Source organism: Culex pipiens, chromosome 1 (assembly GCF_016801865.2).
Source record: "Culex pipiens pallens isolate TS chromosome 1, TS_CPP_V2, whole genome shotgun sequence".
In the NCBI taxonomy this organism is placed as follows: domain Eukaryota; kingdom Metazoa; phylum Arthropoda; class Insecta; order Diptera; family Culicidae; genus Culex; species Culex pipiens.
Genome location: NC_068937.1, coordinates 6,429,823 through 6,447,714, shown reverse-complemented (window position 1 = coordinate 6,447,714; position 17,892 = coordinate 6,429,823). Strand labels below are relative to the sequence as shown.

Here is a 17,892-nt window from a genome sequence, read left to right as displayed (position 1 = left end):
AACCTCACTTTATTTTCGTGTACGTACACGCAATACATACACACGTTGATATCACAAAATTAAGCTTAAACTCAAAGTTGAGTGATATTCATGTACGTTCCAATTTTGGCTAAAAGCAATTAAACGTACACCACACTGCACGTCTCACATCTCCCATCAAGTTTACAAATCAAACAACTGTCAAACTCCGGCAACAACTTTTTAAAAGTGTTCGAGTCGTTTTCGCGCAGACAGGCAGGCAAGAGTGCGTCTTCGGCAGGTGAAAAAAGCCGCCAATTTCAACTTGAAAATTCGCGAAAACTGTGTAAAAACGGTATCAAATTGTTTTCCTGATAGTCGATTCATTGAAATTAAGCAAAAATGTCGGAAGGTAAGTGTATTTCGTGCGATAAACTAGCCATCATTAGAAACCCCCTCAAACGAGTAAGGTTATGTTTACCAATTTTGCAGCCACTCCGGACGATATGTGGACGCCGTTCAAGCATCTGTTCAACAGCATCGAGAGCTTTCTGGTGACACCGGCCGCCGGCCAACAGCAGGAGCAGAACGTGGCCAGCTTGGACGCGCTGCTGCGGAAGCACAAGCAAAACTTTAGCACTTTGTTGCGGAATCCGCCGAAGAATGGCAAGAGTCGGGAGGCGATCCGGCAGGGGATCACGGAGGGGATTACGTTGCCGGAGTTTGGCCATACGATACTGTCCAAGGACTTGGTGGATGAGAGCGTGATTTTGTCGGATATGTATGATTTGAACGAGTTGATCGTGCTGGAGTTGTTGTGTACGGCGCAGCAGCAGATGCCGAACCATCCGGGGTTGCCGCGGGGATTGGTGGCGGTGTTGCTGTACTATGATGGGCGGAAGTCGCTGGTGGCGTCGTTGAAGGAGCTGTTTCAGGCGCGGGCGGGGGTGAGTTGGTGTACGGACGCGCCGCAGGAGATTACGCAGCTGATTACGGCGTACACGGACGGGTTGGTGGCGGATGGGTTGCTGGACAAGATTGTGGACTTGTTGGGGGAGCTGGACGTGACGAAGGAGTTGGACGTGCTGACGACGAATCGGGCGTTGGGGCCGCCGAAGCATCACCGGCAGGTGTTGGATTTGTTTGAGGAGATTCGGGTTTTGTTGGCGACCTGTTTGTTTAACTGGGCGGCTCAGTGTGGACTGCCGAAGGGGACGACGGTGAAGTTGATTCGGTACTTGGCCAAGTACAAGTCGACGGTGAGTTCGGGGGGGATTGACAATGTAACGCTGGCGCTGCAGATGGCGTTGATGTACGCGCTGGACATGAGCGTGATTCAGCGGCGGGAGGATGGTGAGGACGTGGTGAAGCGGTTGCCGATGGTGAGGGATGGGGAGTTTATTGAGACGGTCATGGAGACGCTGTCGGCGAGCTGGGAGTGCGAAGGACTGCGGTCGGTTTCGTTGTTTACTTTTGGGTTGGCGATTGCGACGCTGAGATTGGCTCCGCAGAACATGTACTCGAACACGGCCCGGATCATCGACCAGGATGAACTGCTGGTGGACGCGGCTATTCAGGGGCGAGTGTTTGACTTTATCCATTACACGCTGCTGGAGAACGAAGTGTTGTTCCGGACGGAGTTTTACTACCGTCGCATGCACGTCCTCTTCACGGATTTCATCGAGTTGATGCACTCCAAGGTGACCGAGCTGCGTGCGCGGGCAGATGAAACTGCACGAACCGTGCAAGCCTTCCAGCAGCAGGGCCTGGATCCACCGGCGAATCTCTGCCGGAACTTTGAAGCGTTGCTTCTGTCCGTTGGGAAGCTCTACGCCAACGATCCGATGCACCTCTCGCTGTCCCTCGAGTACTGGGGACCGATGGAAGTGGCCGCCAACTATCAGCGCGCATCGTCCCGTTCCGTTTGCCTGTTCAAGTTCATCCGGCTGGCCGGAGAGTTGCTGCCACCGATCCTGTTCATTCCGTATCTGAAGATGCTCGCCGGCCTGTCCAGCTCGCCGCAATCCGCTCGGAATGCGTTCAATCTGCTGAAGCAGGGAAGCGGAGGTGGCATTGGGGGTGCTGCGGCGACCATCTCGTGGGACCACTTCTTCAACTCGCTGTTCCGGTACTACCAGAATCTGCGCCAGGAGCAGAACCCCGGTTCCGAGACGGTTTACCGCAGTCGCGCCCTTAGTAGGAACATCAACCCGCAGGAGATTGCAGGTTTGCAAGCGGTCCTCCTAGTGATCCGTGCCGTGGCCACCTACGACGATGTGGCACGTGTTGCGCTCTGCGAACACCCGAACTGGGCGCCACTCCACGTCCTGCTCGGCCTCATCAGCTGCTCCGTCCCGATCGCCCTGAAAGCCGAACTCGTCCAAACCCTGGCCGCCCTCGGCAAATCCAAAGAAACCGCCCTCCAACTGTGGAACAACCTGGAGGCGTCCCAGGTCATCGCGACCATCCCCACCACAAGCACCTTCGTCAACCGCGGCATCGAGTCCGAGCTGGAAGAGATCGAAAGTCGCAACGAAACCTACCCACTCACCCTCGGAATGCTGGACCTGCTCTACACCCTGTGCGAAACGGCCATCCCGAAGGGCATCGGCGCCGGTCCCCGCAAACCCGGCCTCGACCCGTACGTCACCTTCATCATCGACGCCGTCTTCCTGCGCTTCTACAACCGCAACTACAAAAATCCCGCCGAGAAGTGGCAAATCGCAGAAAAGTGTCTCCAGCTCCTGCACGCCTTCGTCCGGAACTACACCCCCTCCCCACAAGACTTCCCCTCCCCGACCGCCGTTCGCGAGGAAAACTCCCCGCCCGGCTTCCACATCCTGCTCCAGGTCAACACCAAGTCCGACTTCCTCCGTCTCCTCCTGCACATCATCGACGAATCCTGCACCCTGTTCGACAGCTACACGCCCTTCCCCGGCCGGAAGCACCTGGAAGCGACCTCCCTGTACGCCCTCCAAATCCTCGAACGCGCCCTTGAAACCCAGGAGGACTTCTTCAACGCGCACTTCACCTCCAACTGCTCGATCCTGCTGGCCGGCGCCAACAAGCTGCTGCTCGGGTTGAACCCCCGCTCCGGCAAGGCCGACCACATGCTCAACTTGACGCGCTTCGTCACGTACAGCTCGTGGCTGCCGGAGAACGCACTCGTCGCGATCCGGATCCTCGCCGCGATCATGCGCCAGCCCAACGTGAACCAGCAGATCTTGGGACTGTTTACGCAGAACGAGCGCATCACGAACGAGATCCGGCAGGGGTTCGTGGAGTGCTTGGAGAGCGAGCGGGTCAGCGAGTTCCAGCAGCAGGAGGACGAGCTGGACGAGTTTTCGGGGGGTGGCGGCGGGTCGAGCGTTGAGTTGTTGATCAAGGAGGCGATCGTGGCGTTGCTGGCGGATTGCTTGCCGCAGCAGGCGACGCCGAACTTGGCGCACTACCTGCTTGGGTTCGAGCTGAACAAAGAATTGCGATTGACGAACCTGCAGCAACCCGGCGTCCTCAACTTCCCCAGCAACTGCGCCAAATCGCTGATCACGCTGCTGGACGGCGCGCTCGAGCAGTCCAAATCCGGCAAGTCGCTCGCCCCCGCCCACGAACGCCTCGTCGAGTACGCGTACGCCCTGCTCTACACCCTGTGCTACAACAGTCGCACGTCCGAGGTCATCCTGCGCTTCCTGCGCAGCTGCAACGACTTTCTGTGCCGTCACATCCAGGGTCTGCCGTTCGCGAACGTCGCAAGCCCGCACGTGCTGAACCAGATGACGGGCCTGCTGAAGTGCGTCGCGATCGAGCTGAAGCTAACGTCCGATAAGAGTCAGGTGAGCGATTCGCTACGGAATCGGCTGATTTCGTGCATTTTTTATTTTTTTATTTGGCTCAAACTTTTCGGGGGCCTTTCCCTATGACCAAAGAAGCAAGAAATGTTGCGCATTCTTTTCGAAATATTCGAAATATTGCTGTATCAAAAAGTGGTCAAAGACAAACTTGTAGGAAATTTGACGGGCTTGAAAACAATGAAAGAAAAAAAAAACACGCCACTTTTATGAGATATTTTGATTTTTAAGTTTAAAAGTCAAATTTGAAGGTGACTTCCTCTGTCTCCTCCTGCACATCACGATTTTTTTTCGTTCAACATTTTTGTAAAAATATCCTAAGATGTTACAAAAAGACTCACGAAAAATGCAGGATGGAGCAACTTACTTAAAAAAATCAAGAAAATCATTAACTGAAACTGTTTTTTTTTTTTGTAGAGAGGTCTAAACGTCCAAATTTTCAAAAACTGAATACGGGAGTCGATTCTTCAGACAATTTTACATAAATGTCTCCATGTTAACCACTGTTCTAAGTCCAATCGTTGTGAAGTTCAGCGAATTTGAAAATTAAAATGTTAAAATAAAATGGTTTTGGCATTTTCATTATTTGTTAAACAACGATTGTCTTCAGTCACAAAAGTTTCAAACATCCATCTACCTAGACCAGACCGTGGAATATGTTTTATTTACAAAATTCTTGTATAACCGGATCTGTTGGTTAAAGCATAAAAACTGCAATTTTTTAGATTTTTTTAAATTTCCTTTGTTTAAAAAAAAAATCAATGAAATAAACTGTTGGAAAAAAAATATTTTTTGCAATGGAGCATTTCCATTCGAGCAGTTTTTGCTTTTTTCTTCAATGTATTCCTTATGGGAGAACTGTCATTTCTACCACTCGAATCCGGTGCTCCATTCCGTCGTGAAACTAATAATTTTTCCTGACATTCTTGAACGACGAAAAAGCCTACTTTTCTGTACCGTCATAAGGGGTGACATTAGGTCTGGGGGGGTGAGATTGGGTCATACAAATTTCAGCATTTTTTCATGACTAAATCTCACCCCCCAGACCCAATTTCACCCCTAAAGACGGTATCAAAAATAACAGAATCGAATAGTTATACCTTTCAAAATAAATTGATACTGAAAAATTGAACTTTTCAGCACTTGTTTCGAAAAGTAATAACTTTCAAAAAAAAAAAAATGATTAAAACGATTTATTGACAAAATACAATTCAAATTACTTATAATTCCACTCTAAGGGTGTTTTTTGGAATTGCAAAAAATGTTATATGGAACTCCCTGCAAAACCTTTTTTTTCAGCACTCGTCGGATTTATCCAACTCGGTGAACCTCGTTGGATAAATGTACGACTCGTGCTGAAAAAATCCTTTTTTTGCAACTTGTTGCATAAACTACTATTTTTGATCTCTTATATTTATATGACGAAATTGTTCAAAAAAATACCTACAATTTCAAAAAACTTCAACTGATAGATGTATTTTGAAATTGTATAGTTTGAAAAAAACGTTATTTATTTCAAAATAAATACATTTTTTTACATTTGGTCCGCAAGGTTACAAGAGTTTCAATTTTGGCCCGCCACTCAAAAACTTTGAGCACCCCTGATTCATTGCTTTATTTCTAATTTAAAAGGTAAAAGTGAATTATTTTTGCCCACCAAAATAAAGAAAATGACAGCACGAATCATTCTCAAGTGGCAGATTCCAGCCAGATATGGTGAAATGCGCAATTTCGTTGAATTACGTTTGGTAGACCCAAAATAGGTACTAGGGCCAAAATAGGGGCAAATACCTTATTATACATTTTTAGAAAGGTATTGAAAAGACATTAGGCAAGATTTCAGGAGAAATCAATACACTGTAAATAACAATTAGTTTTTGAATTCAAACTAAAAATTAAACAGTTGTTTGCTTTAATGAAAATTGGTATAGGCACACTTTAAATGATTAGGCGCTTATACTTACATCAAACCCTACGTAATGTACCACCCCCGGCCGAGTTAAAATGCGTAACCGGAAAAGAAGGTGTGCATGCCTGGCACGAACACTCAAAGCGTGTTCTAGCGTGTTGCTCGTACTGACTCAGAGCAAGGGTGAGATGTAGGTGTAAGGGCAGTGCGTGTTCGTCGGGAACCTGGTGCATAAGATCGGTCAAGGCCCGTTCTTACACTGAAAATTGCGAATTGCGAATAAATAGATAAATAGATAGAATTACTTTCAAGTTATTAAGAAAAATATTATCAAGAATAACGAGAATTTGTTTTTTTCCATTGAGTGCAATTTGAATTTCTTATTAATAGATTTATTTTTTTCTGAAAATGTTTGTTTGTATTTTCTTAACACACACCGTCGAAAAATTAAGATGAAGATTATCTAGAGATTATTTTTAAATGTATGGTTGAGAATTTCTTAAATAAAATTATTACTAAACTTAACACATTTCTTATTATATCCGGCTCTGAATATGTAATTTCTTTTAAGTTTTGAGTAATGTTTTTTTTAAACTTATTTATTTTTAATTTTATAGTGGATATATTCAATTTGCCTTTGAAGTCTAGATGGGTTTTACCCGTACAAATATTTTTCTAAATTTAAACATTCTTGGCGAAAAATAAAAAGATCAGAAACATTCAAAAATTAATGCTCCATCAAAGAAAAATTCAAATTTAAAAAATTCGATACTTTTTTTTATTTTAATAGTTTTTTTAATCAAAATTTTAAAAAATTAGATTAAAAAAATTTCGAATTTTCTATAATCGTAATTTAAAAAATCCGAAATTTCAAAATTCAGAACATTAAAAATCTGAAATTTAAAAAAACAAAAAAAACTAAAAAATCTAAAATTTCAAATTTAAAGAAAATAAAAAAAACAAAACTAGAAAATATTAAATTTAAAACAATTAAAAAAAACGGAAATCTCAAATAAAATTTAAATTCTTAAATTTTTAGAAGAAAATATTTCGAATATTGGAAATGTAATTTGTTTCGGAATGAAATTTTAGTGAGGAATTTGGAATACAATCTGTATTAAAATTAATAGATTTAGAATTTTTAGAATTTTGAAATCTAAAATTTAATCATATTAAAATTTTAGATTTTGGTTTTTTTTTGAGATAATATTTTTGAAGTTAAATTTCATTCATTAGATTTTTAAATTTTGTTTGTATTGGTTTATAATTTTCTATTTTGTTAATATTGGTCAAAATTATTGTTAAGTCCCTCTGATTTGCAAAAAGATTTCTTTTTTGGTGACACTTTTCTTGACGTCTCTTGAGGTATTTTTTAATAGTAGTTTATGCAACAAGTTGCAAAAAGAGGATTTTTTCAGCACGAATCGTACATTTATCCAACGAGGTTCACCGAGTTGGATAAATACGAAGAGTGCTGAAAAAATCAAGTTTTGCAACGAGTTCCATACAACATTTTTTGCAATTTCGAAAAACACCCATTGAGTGAAATTTTAAGTCGAATTTTCATGTATTTTGTCAATAAATCTTTTAAATCAAAAAAATGTTGAAAAGTGTTACTTTTCGAAACAAGTGCTGAAAAGTTCAACTTTTCAGCACCCATTTCAGTGCTGAAAAGTAGAACTTTTCAGCATTTATTTTGAAAAGTGTTACTATTCGATTCTGTTATTTTGGTACAGAAAAGTAGGCTATTTCGTTGTTCAAGAATGACAGGAAAAGTAAGTAGTTTCACGACGGAATTGCAAAAAATGATTTTTTGCTTCCATTCCTTCAAACATAAAACGAGTTTTTTTTTTGTCAAATACTTTCTGTATTAGTTTTTTTTCTTTGGAAATAACATTTCTTGAATGTTGGTCGCGTTTTTTTTATATGGCGCGGATTTCGCGCGGATTGGGGTTTCGGTCGGCGCGGATTTTTTTCGACTTTCCCGTAACAACCCTGTAAAGAAGGCACCAACCACCTTAAGTTGGATTAAGCAAGGTCTTTTGCCTTCCTCGAAAAATGAATTTCTTTATTCGACCTCGTAGACCCACCTTCACCTATCGACTCAGAATCAAATTTTGAACAAATGTCTGTGCGTGTGTATGTCTGTTAGTCCGCGCACCGAAAAATATGCACGCGATTATCTCTGGACTGGCTGAACCGATTTGGACCGTTTTGGTCTCATTCGATCCGTCTCGGGGTCCCACAAGACCCTAGTTAATATTTTGAAGTTTTTTCAAGTACTTCAAAAGTTATGCTAAAAAACGATTTCAGCTAAACTTTGGAAGATTGTTAACACTTAAACTCCCAAGCTCGAGAAAAAGGGGGAATTTCCATACAAATTCCCCCTTTTTCTTGAGCTTGGGAGTTTGGGTGTTAAAAGAGTGGTTTTGTCTGCAAACCTGCCATGCTATATATTGTTAGAAAGGTATTTGAAATACGCGTTCAAAAGATTGAAGATCTGACAACCCCATCAAAAGTTATGAGCACTTAAGTTGTATTTATACACTTTTTTGAGGCCGGATCTCAAATATTTTGATGAAAACGGTTGTCCGGAACTGCCATGCGACCCATTGTTTGATTTGTAATCAAATGACCTTTCCAATGAGTGCAATAGGATGAAAATCTGACAACCCTATCAAGGGTATATTAATATGAGGAAGGCACCAACCACCTTAGGGTGGATTGAGCAAGGTTTTTTATATTGAGTCTTGCGTTCCTTCCGATCTGCGTATCAGCTTTGAATTTAAAAAAAAGAAAAACAAAAAAACATTTCTGAGGATAGTTTATCAAGATCAAATATTTCGGGAAGCATCCATTCCGGTAAATTTCAATCCAGATTAAGTCCATTCCGGAAAAAGTTTGAGCCAATTCAATAAAATAAATAAATAATATTTATTTCCAATTTTGTTGCTCAGGTGTCGCAGTTTGGGAACCTGTGCAAGATCCTGCTGGGTGTGGTGCAGCGCGATCGAGACAATCAGCAGCAACACCAGCAGACGATCGACGAGATGTCCCAGCACCACCAGTACAGTACGACCTTCAACGGGAGCATGCTGTCGGCTTCAATGGTGGGGGGAGACGCGCCCAAGTCGGCGTCGTCGGCGGCGGAGTCGGCGAAGCTACTGCTCTGTCAGCTGCTGGACTGTTTGAACTTTGAGATCAAGTCGCTGGAGAAGCCCAAGTGGGACTACTTTGACAATGCGGTGCTGGCGGGGCTGTTCCAGAGCTGTGAGATGGCGGTGGCGGGGGGTTTGAAGTTGGTGGATATTAAGCGGATGCACGACGTGCTGAAGGACGAGTTGAACTCGGTGCAGACGACGATCGCGGCGGGCCAGAGGGCGCACATACTGGCGGAGATTGAGAGTATCTTGGTGTACGCGCTGCATGTCAACAGTCAGCGGAATTTGTGCGCGTCGACGGTGCGGTTCTTGGAGGCGTGGGGCCAGGTGACGGAGGTGTTGTTTAGTGTGACGCCGGCGATGTTTGTGTCGTTGGATGTGAAGAAGGGGTTGTTGGTGGAGATTGTGCAGGCGGTGCTGGGGAAGGTCGTGCCGAACCAGACGATGCCGGAGTTGGCGAACTTGGCGTCGTCGTCGGTGCTGCTGTTGATGGTGAATTTGAGGCATTGCTACTCGCTGAAGAATAGTGGGCAGGAGGGGGTGCAGAGCGCATCTCTCGTGGCTGGGAGCTTCAGTGGACAGGTTGGGGGTATGTTTTCGCCGAAGACGAACACGCTGAGCTTGAGGTACATTTTGCAAAACATATTGGAGTGGATATTGATTAGTGGGGTGGGGTCGCAGAAGTTGCGGATCAATTTGTACGCGGCGCTGCTGAACTACATGCACATCGTGAAGGGGAATCGGGACCAGAGTGAGAAGGAGCAGGCGGATGGTGGTGGGGTCTCGCCGAGGGATGAGTTCTACGTGTCGCGGCTGGACAAGAGTTTGGGCAAGGCGCTCGACGGGACGACGCACGGAACTTCGGACGAGTCGCACGCCCAGATCGAGATGGTCATCGAAATCTTCCAGTCGTTTGGGGACAAACTGATTGACATTCTGTGCCACGACTGCACCGGAGGACACGACATCTGCAAGATGCTGGCGCTGTCCTGTATCGACATGCTGCTGGACATGGACTCGCTGGCCAGCGTGATTCAGTTCATCTCGAAGCGCGGCTATTTGGCGCACCTCATCGACAGCCTGCTCAAGAGCGATGGGCGATTGTGTCGGATTCTGGACAAACAGCCGGAGAACATGAAGGCGCTGTACGTGTACGAGTCTAAACTGGCCATGTTGAGTCGCATCGGAGGGTCGCACATCGGCGCTGAACTACTCCTCGAAGAGAAGGCCCTCAGCGTGCTGGCCGGCATGAAGGTCTTCGACCTCCATCCAGACTTCCAAGTGGTCACCTACTCATCCCACAGTCAACCCTCGTCATCCTTCATCCCGCCGATCGACGCTCGCTACCGCCAGATCCTCTTCCCGGCCCTCAACCTCTGCGACGTCATCCTGTCAACCCTAGGACAAGAAAACCACTCCGCCGTCACCCAAATCATCCACTTCCTCCTCTCCCACGGCGACACCATCGAGATCGTCCTCCGCGCCGGCACCCCCTTCCTCGACCTCGGCCTCCTCCAAGAACTCGCCGGCATCACCAGTCTGATCGCCCGCGCCGCCAACCAGGAAATCTACAACCTCATCACCCCGAACGCCAACCAGGACCTCCGCGCCCACCTCCATCGACTCCAGAAGCTCATGCTGACGCTCCTCCCCCGATTCACCCTCTCCGAGCAAACCCTCAAAGAGCTCAACCAAACCATCCTCACCCACTCCAGCGAGCGCGAGCGGTCCGCCCACCTGCGCTACATCCTGCAGATCGCCGCCAACCTGGCCCTGTACGCGCGCAACAGCATCTCGAACCACGCCGTCGATCACCGCACCATCAGCGTGCTCTTTTCGCCGCAGATCGGCGAGAGCCATCAGGGTCAGGGCGAGACCGCCAGTCACAGCTTGAACATTGTCGTCGTCCAGCTGAAGCATTCCGTTGAGTACTACAACCGCGAGCGGTTGTCGCTGGAGAGTATGTTGAGACAGCGGAACTCGCTGCCCAGCTTGAGCTTGGACACGAATGGTAAGTTCCGGGTCTACTACGTGGTGATTATTGCATTTGATCGTAATATTACGATCGTTATTTCTCGATAGTAAGATTACGACTTACCATCGACAAATCTCGGTCGTGAGTCGAGAAATTACGATCGTAATTTGTAATACATTTTCTTTTTATTTTTTTATTTAAACGGAATATAAAAAAAATCTAAGTTCATTTCTTTAAGAGCGAGTCCACGAGCAAAGCATACCCATCTCGCATCGACCTCACCAATCTGCCTAAAATTTTCAGGGGTTGTTTGTACATATGAAACTAGCATTTGGCCAAAATATGAGCACTCTGGGTCAACGGGAAGTGGGGCAAATCGGGACACAATGTTTAAAGGTTCAAAAACGTCAAAAATCTTAAAAAGGCTATAACTTAGGCAAAATTCAATTTAATTTCAAAATTCAAAATGCATCTGAAAGGGCTTAAAAAATGCAACAAAATGCAGGGTAGAGCATCCCAATTGGTTAAATCTAAAGGGAGTTATTGGCATTTTAGTGAAAAAATAGCATAATTTTAAAACTCAAATAAAAAAGTGTTCCATCCAGATATCAACTTGGTTCGACCTGCAGCTTGTAGGGGACATCTGGGACTACCATCTGAGACTGAGAACGCTTTGGGTAAGGCAGTTTAACATATTAAATAGACACTTTTACTTTTAGTGAATTTTTTGGTTGTAAATTTTTGCTCGGGGGACCCCTTAGATCCCATTTTCTGGTGATAATTTCATCATATTCGTGTTCCTGAGACAATTTCACAATAGAAACATGCATAAAAATGTTTATTTTAAACCATTTTAACCCTTTCAAAAATAAAAGTTAAAAAAAATTATGAAGCTGCTTTTTTCTGGTGTCATCTAGTATCCTTGGAAACGAGCTTGATTTTCAAAAATTGTGAATCGAAGATTTTTTTAACTTTTATTTTTCAAAGGGTTAAAATGGATCAAAATAAACATTATTTATGTATGTTTCTATTGTGAAATTGTCTCAGGAACACGAATATGACAAAATTATCACCGGAAAATTTGATCTAAGGGGTCCCCCGAGCAAAAATTTACAACCAAAAAATTCACTAAAAATAAAAGTGTCTATTTAATATGTTAAACTGCCTTACCCAAAGCGTTCTCGGTCTCAGATGGTAGTCCCAGATGTCCCCTACAAGCTGCAGGTCGAACCGAGTTGATATCTGGATGGAACACTTTTTTATTTGAGTTTTAAAATTATGCTATTTTTTCACTAAAAAGCCAATAACTCCCTTTAGATTTAACCAAATGGGATGCTCTACCCTGCATTTTGTTGCATTTTTTAAGCCCTTTCAGATGCATTTTGAATTTTGAAATTAAATTGAATTTTGCCTAAGTTATAGCCTTTTTAAGGTTTTTGACGTTTTTGAACCTTTAAACATTGTGTCCCGATTTGCCCCACTTCCCGTTGTCCTAGAGTGCTCATATTTTGGCCAGATGCTAGTTTCATATGTACAAACAACCCCTGAAAATTTCAAGCAGATTGGTGAGGTCCAAACGACGTCCCATACAAGGGGGTATGCCCTGTTCGTGGACTCGCTCTTAATGTAAAAAAATAACAAAATAAAAAGAATCTAAATTATTTTCTTTAAAAAAAAAACTTTAGAAAATTTTGAATTTTTTGATTTTTTTAATTTTTGAGATTTTTGAAATTTTTGGATCTTTAAATTTTTTGATTTTTTTGTAATACAGTGGACTTTCTGGCTGTCGATCTTCTCGATAGGGGCAGGGGGGCAGAATGGCCCGCCTAAGTAAAATGCTCCAAAAACCATAGAAAAACATGAAAACTTCCGAATTCAGTGTAGTAGGCTTATGCTTTGGAATGTTCCCTTCAATGTTGTATACTTGGTTGATTAAATTTTTTAGCTTAAAACTATTTTTGAGCCACTTTTAAAAAAAATGTTTTTTCGACTACTTTTCCAGGGTGCGGGGCAGAATGGGCCACCCTGCGGGGCAGAATGGGCCACCTTAGAAAACAATCCATTTCGTCTAATACAACGTTGAAGGGAGATAAAAAATGACTTAAGGTACCTTTCTAACATAGTTTCCATGAAGTTAGACCACTTTAATAAAAATAGTCACTTATCAAAACAAACATGTTTGAAAATAGTGTTAATATGCTGAAAAAGGACACTATTTTTACAAATAATCATCAAAACAACTAAAAAATCAACTAATGTTGCATTTAACGTTATTTGTGAAGCTACCAGGAGTGAAATAATCCATTTAATCCAAATTTCATAACTTTTGATTGTTTTTATAAGGCAGGATAAGGGTGGTCCATTCTGCCCCCAAGTGGATTTTAATTTAACACTTCCACCACCAAGCCTCTAAATGGTTTTAAGGTTCCGTTATTGTTTGTATACCTTGGTAGTAACATCTAGTAACGTTATTAGCATTGAGCAAACTTTTTCAAACAATCCAACTTTTCAGAAAGCTTATTTAAAAACCTCGAAATAAACAACATTTCCGTGGTTTTTCTAATAAATTAACATTTTTGCTCATAATTCGAAAAATACAATGAATTCAAACGTCGTTTTTGGTATGGTGAAGTTATTTGACGTCCTTTATAAGACCCTTGCCTTACAATTGGTCTAAATCCATTCTAAAGCCTAAAACCAAGGGTGGCCCATTCTGCCCCCCTGGTCCATTCTGCCCCCCCTGCCCCTATCAATATTGCTCCAGCTGTCAATAAATTTTTCAGTCCCTTCAAATAGATTGCTTTGATTTTCCGTTCTATAATTTGATAACTCCCGCTCTCGACGGTCCCTTCAATATCGACAACGAGAGAGTCCACTGTATTCAAAAAAACTTAATTCTAAATTTTTTAAATTTTTTTGGAATTTTAAGAATTTTTATTTTTTTTAGATTTTGGAATTTTCGAAATCGTTAAACTTTTTTAGATTTTTGAAACCTAGAGTTTTTTTTATTTATTGAATTTTTTTTTTTAATTTTCGATCTTAAAATTTTTTAAAATTCTTAAAATTTCTGAAGTTTGAAATTTTTTGCTTTTTTTTTAATTTTTAAGATTTATAAAATTTAAAAAATTTTTTGGTCTTCAACATTTTTTAATTTTTTGAAATTTTTAAGAAATTTAAAAATTTTGAAAATTTAAAAAGAAAATATTTTTTTTGAATTTTTTGGTTTTTTATGTTTTAATTTTTTTGATTTTTTTTGTAATTTTCGAATTGTTTTGGAATTTTAGGATTTTTTGATTTTTTAGAATTGTTGAAATTTTTAGATTTTTAAAACTTTTATTTTTTTAAATTTTCAATTTTTTCAAATTTTTGAAATTTGAATTTGAATCTTTGGAATTTTTGAATATTTTGAAATTTTGAAAACTTAAAATATTTGAAATTTTAATTTTTTTTTAAATATTCAATTTTTTTAAAGTTTTTGAAATTTTAAAAATCCATGGAATTTTTTTTTGATTTTCAATATTTTAAATTTTTTAGAATTTTTCAGATTTTTGGAATTTTTTAAATTTTAATTTTGTTTAAAAAAATGAAATTTTGGAATTTTTTAGATTCATGTAATTTTCAAAATTTTTGATTTTTTTAGATTTTTTAAATTTTTAATTTTGCTTTAAAAAAATTAAAAAAAAAAAATAATTTTGTGAAATTTTAGGAATTTTAAAAAATCTTGAAATTTTTAATTTTGCTAGGATTTTTGAATTTTTTTAGATTTTTTAAATTTTTAAAACTGTTGAAATTTTAATTTTTTTTTAGATTTTTGAAATTAAAAAAAATTAAATTGTTTAATTCTTTGAAATTTTTGATAATCATTAGTTTTTAAAAGTTTTGAAAACGAGCTTCGAACCCATATTGAGATTTTCTCGATCGTCGGTCGTAGTTTGTCGATGGTCAAGGCCCATTTACACTGAAAATTGCGAATTTTTAAATTTTTTGAAATTTTTGAATTCTTTAAGATTTTTATTTTTATTTTTTTGATTTTTTTATTGTTTTTAAATTTTTGAATTTGAAAAAAAAAATTAAATTAAAAAAATTGATTTTTTAATTTTTTGAAGGTTTTGGAAGTCTTAAATTTTTTTTAGATTTTCGTAATTTTCGGAATTTTTTAATTTTTTTGAATTTTTAAAATTGTTAAAATTGTAAAAAAATTTAAAATCGTTAAAATTTTTAAAATTGTTAAAATTGTCAAATTGGTAAAATTTTTAAAATTTTAAAAAAAATTAAAATTGTTAAAATTAAAAAAATTAAAAAAATTAAAATTGTTAATTTTTTTTTTGAATTTTTAATTTTTATTAGATTTTTTTTTAAGATTCTTAATTTTTTTTAGATTTTAAAACTTTTTAATTTTTTTTGAATGTTTGTTATTTTTTTTCAAAATTTTGATTTTTTTAAATTTTTGATAATCATTAATTTTTAAAAGTTTTGAAAACGAGCTTCGAACCCATATCGAGATTTTCTCGATCGTTGATCGTAATTTGTCGATGGTAGAGAAATTACGATCGAATGTTCTCAATCTACTATCGACAAATCGTAGATCGAGAAATCTCGATCGTGAGTCGAGAAATTACGATCGAATGCAATAATAACCACGCTAGTCTTCACGACCTCCATCTAACCCTCCCTGCGCCTTTCAGTCCAAATCCAGCACAACAACCTGACGGAGCGACTGTCCAGCAAGCAGGAGGAACTGAAACGTTGCGTCTTCATCACGGAACACTGCCTCTACCTGTTGTGGGCCCATCTGGACTTTTTCATGCTGCGCGCCATCCCCGTCAGCACGCTGCACTTTAACAACGTGTCGTACGGCGCTGATAGTGAGTTCATCGCTACATCAATCAAATTCAAAATTACTAACGATCCCACTATTTGTGTACAGACTACCTCTCGGCCCAGACGGAAGTCGGCTGGAAGATCACCGCCGAGGACGTGGCCACGCTGAAAAAGTCCCTCATCGCGGTGTTTAACGAGACGTTCTGCAAGCAGCTGCTGGCGACGGCGCAGGACCATGCGCGCGCCTCCGACAAGGGATTCATCGAGGCGTTGCTGCGGCGGATCAAGCGGCTGATTCAGTTTGTGCCCGTGAAGTAGAGGTGAAGCCGTGACGAGTGACGAGTTGAGAAATAAATTGTGTCCTATTTGAGTAAAATGGTATAAAACAAATTATTAAAATATACTTTTTTTAGTAGCAAAGATCGCACCTTAATCTTTGTTTCACCACTCTTCTTATTATTACTTTCTTAGCCGCTAACGACGATTGCCAGCAGTGACTCACTGTTAAGTTAAGTACATACAATAAAAAACACGATTATTATGTTTCTTAATGTAACTTCCAATTGAATTTTTACTTTTCCTATAAAAATCACAGTTCCTACATAAATTTCAAACATTCAGGATTACAGTTCAGTCTCGATTATCTGATGATCTTGGATTTTGGATAAACGAGTTTGTACCTCGCTTTGGACTGTATTTAAAATTTAACTTTAAAATTAGTAATTAAAAACAGCTGCAGAGCTATAAATAAATTAATTTAATTTTAAATTCTAAAAAAGTAATTTTGGCAATGTTTGTCATTTTGATATTTTATGTCATTTTGGTCATTCTTGTTATTGTTGTTACTTTGATTTTTTTGTCATTGGTTCATATTGATAGTTTTGGTTGTTTTGGCATTTTTTTTGTTTTTTTTTTTTTTGCATTTTGGTCACTTTTGTCACTATTTTCATTATGGTCATTTGTGTAATTTTTGTCATTTGGTCAATTTAGTCGTTATTGTAATTTTAGTAATGTGGATAAATTTTGTCATTTAAGTCATTTTTGGCATCTTTGTCACACTTATTACTATTTTAATTTTGGTCATTTTGCATTTTTTTTTTAAATTTTGTCATTTTGGCCATATTTGTCAATATTGTTATTTTGTCACTTTTGTTACATTGGTCATTTTAGTCACTTAAGCCATAATAATCATTTTGGTATTTTTGGTTTTTTTTTGTAATTTTGGTCGTTTTGATAATTTTGACAACCATTTTACACGGAGTTAACACTAACTACCAAACGTTTGTTTTGATAGTGTTCGTAAGCGCCGTGTAAAAAGTGGCAGTTCGTCACTTTTTAGTTCGACTTTGACCAACCAACGGGATACAAACTAAAAACGTGTCAAACGAAAAAGTGACCAACCACCGGGGGTTGAGTGTATTTTACATTTTGATCATATTTGTCATTCTTGTTTATTGGCCATTTTGGTTCTTTTGGTCATTTCGAAGTTTTTGTTATTTTGGTTCTTTTGGTCATCAACTTTTAAAACAAACTTAGTCAAACGAAATTACATATCTCAGACTTTAAAAATTCATTAAAAAATATTGTTTTGTTAGATAACAAACTTGAAAAATAGTATGCAAACTTATTTTCAAAATAATTTAAGGTGATTTTTAAAAATAATCTGTTTTTTATTATTTTAAAGTAGGTAAGTACTGGCGAAAATTTTATTTTCTGCGAAAAATAATTTTTTGCGGTGCTGTACATTAGAATTTCGTAAAAATTCAAAACATTTTTAAACAAGCCCAAACATGCTGCAGAAAAATGCATTTTACATATTTTTTTCTGTGAGTAGACTTCTATTTTCATGGAAATTTTGAAGTTTTTTGGAAAAATATTTTTTTGTCCCCTGATTTTTCAGACCAATTTTCAAGGGGGGGCGACAACGGCCTTATTTAAGTTAACACTTGAAAATTATTTAACCTAATGGCCTATCTACAATCACTTAGCTTAGAAAATTTCACTTAGCTTAGGAATTTGAATCAATGGAAATGAAGCCGAGCTTCTACAATGGAAAAGTAATCAAATTAGAAACTGACGTATGGTTTGAAAAATTTCAAAATCTACGGTAAGTTTTTTGTATTTGTATTTGTATTTGTATCTTTATTTCAAAAATATACATAAGGGCAAGCCTTTTATCGTATACAGAGACATCATTTAGTTCGAATATGATAAAACTAC

At 39.6% G+C, this 17,892-nt stretch overlaps 1 protein-coding gene across 1 annotated transcript; it reads left to right on the top strand.

The window, feature by feature from the left end:
* Positions 1 to 200: 200 nt before the first annotated feature.
* On the top strand, positions 201 to 16,228 carry LOC120422091 (nuclear pore complex protein Nup205). The gene is made up of 5 exons (XM_039585439.2): positions 201 to 370; positions 451 to 3,791; positions 8,673 to 10,887; positions 15,537 to 15,716; positions 15,779 to 16,228. The coding sequence occupies exons 1-5, from the start codon at positions 361 to 363 to the stop codon at positions 15,988 to 15,990; spliced, it is 5,958 nt and encodes a 1,985-aa protein (XP_039441373.1). The 5' UTR covers positions 201 to 360; the 3' UTR covers positions 15,991 to 16,228.
* Positions 16,229 to 17,892: the final 1,664 nt, after the last annotated feature.

Coding starts and splice junctions, on each gene's coding strand:
- LOC120422091 (XM_039585439.2), top strand. Junction 10,888..15,536: donor CTTGAGCTTGGACACGAATG/GTAAGTTCCGGG, acceptor TGCGCCTTTCAG/TCCAAATCCAGCACAACAAC. Junction 15,717..15,778: donor CGTGTCGTACGGCGCTGATA/GTGAGTTCATCG, acceptor ATTTGTGTACAG/ACTACCTCTCGGCCCAGACG.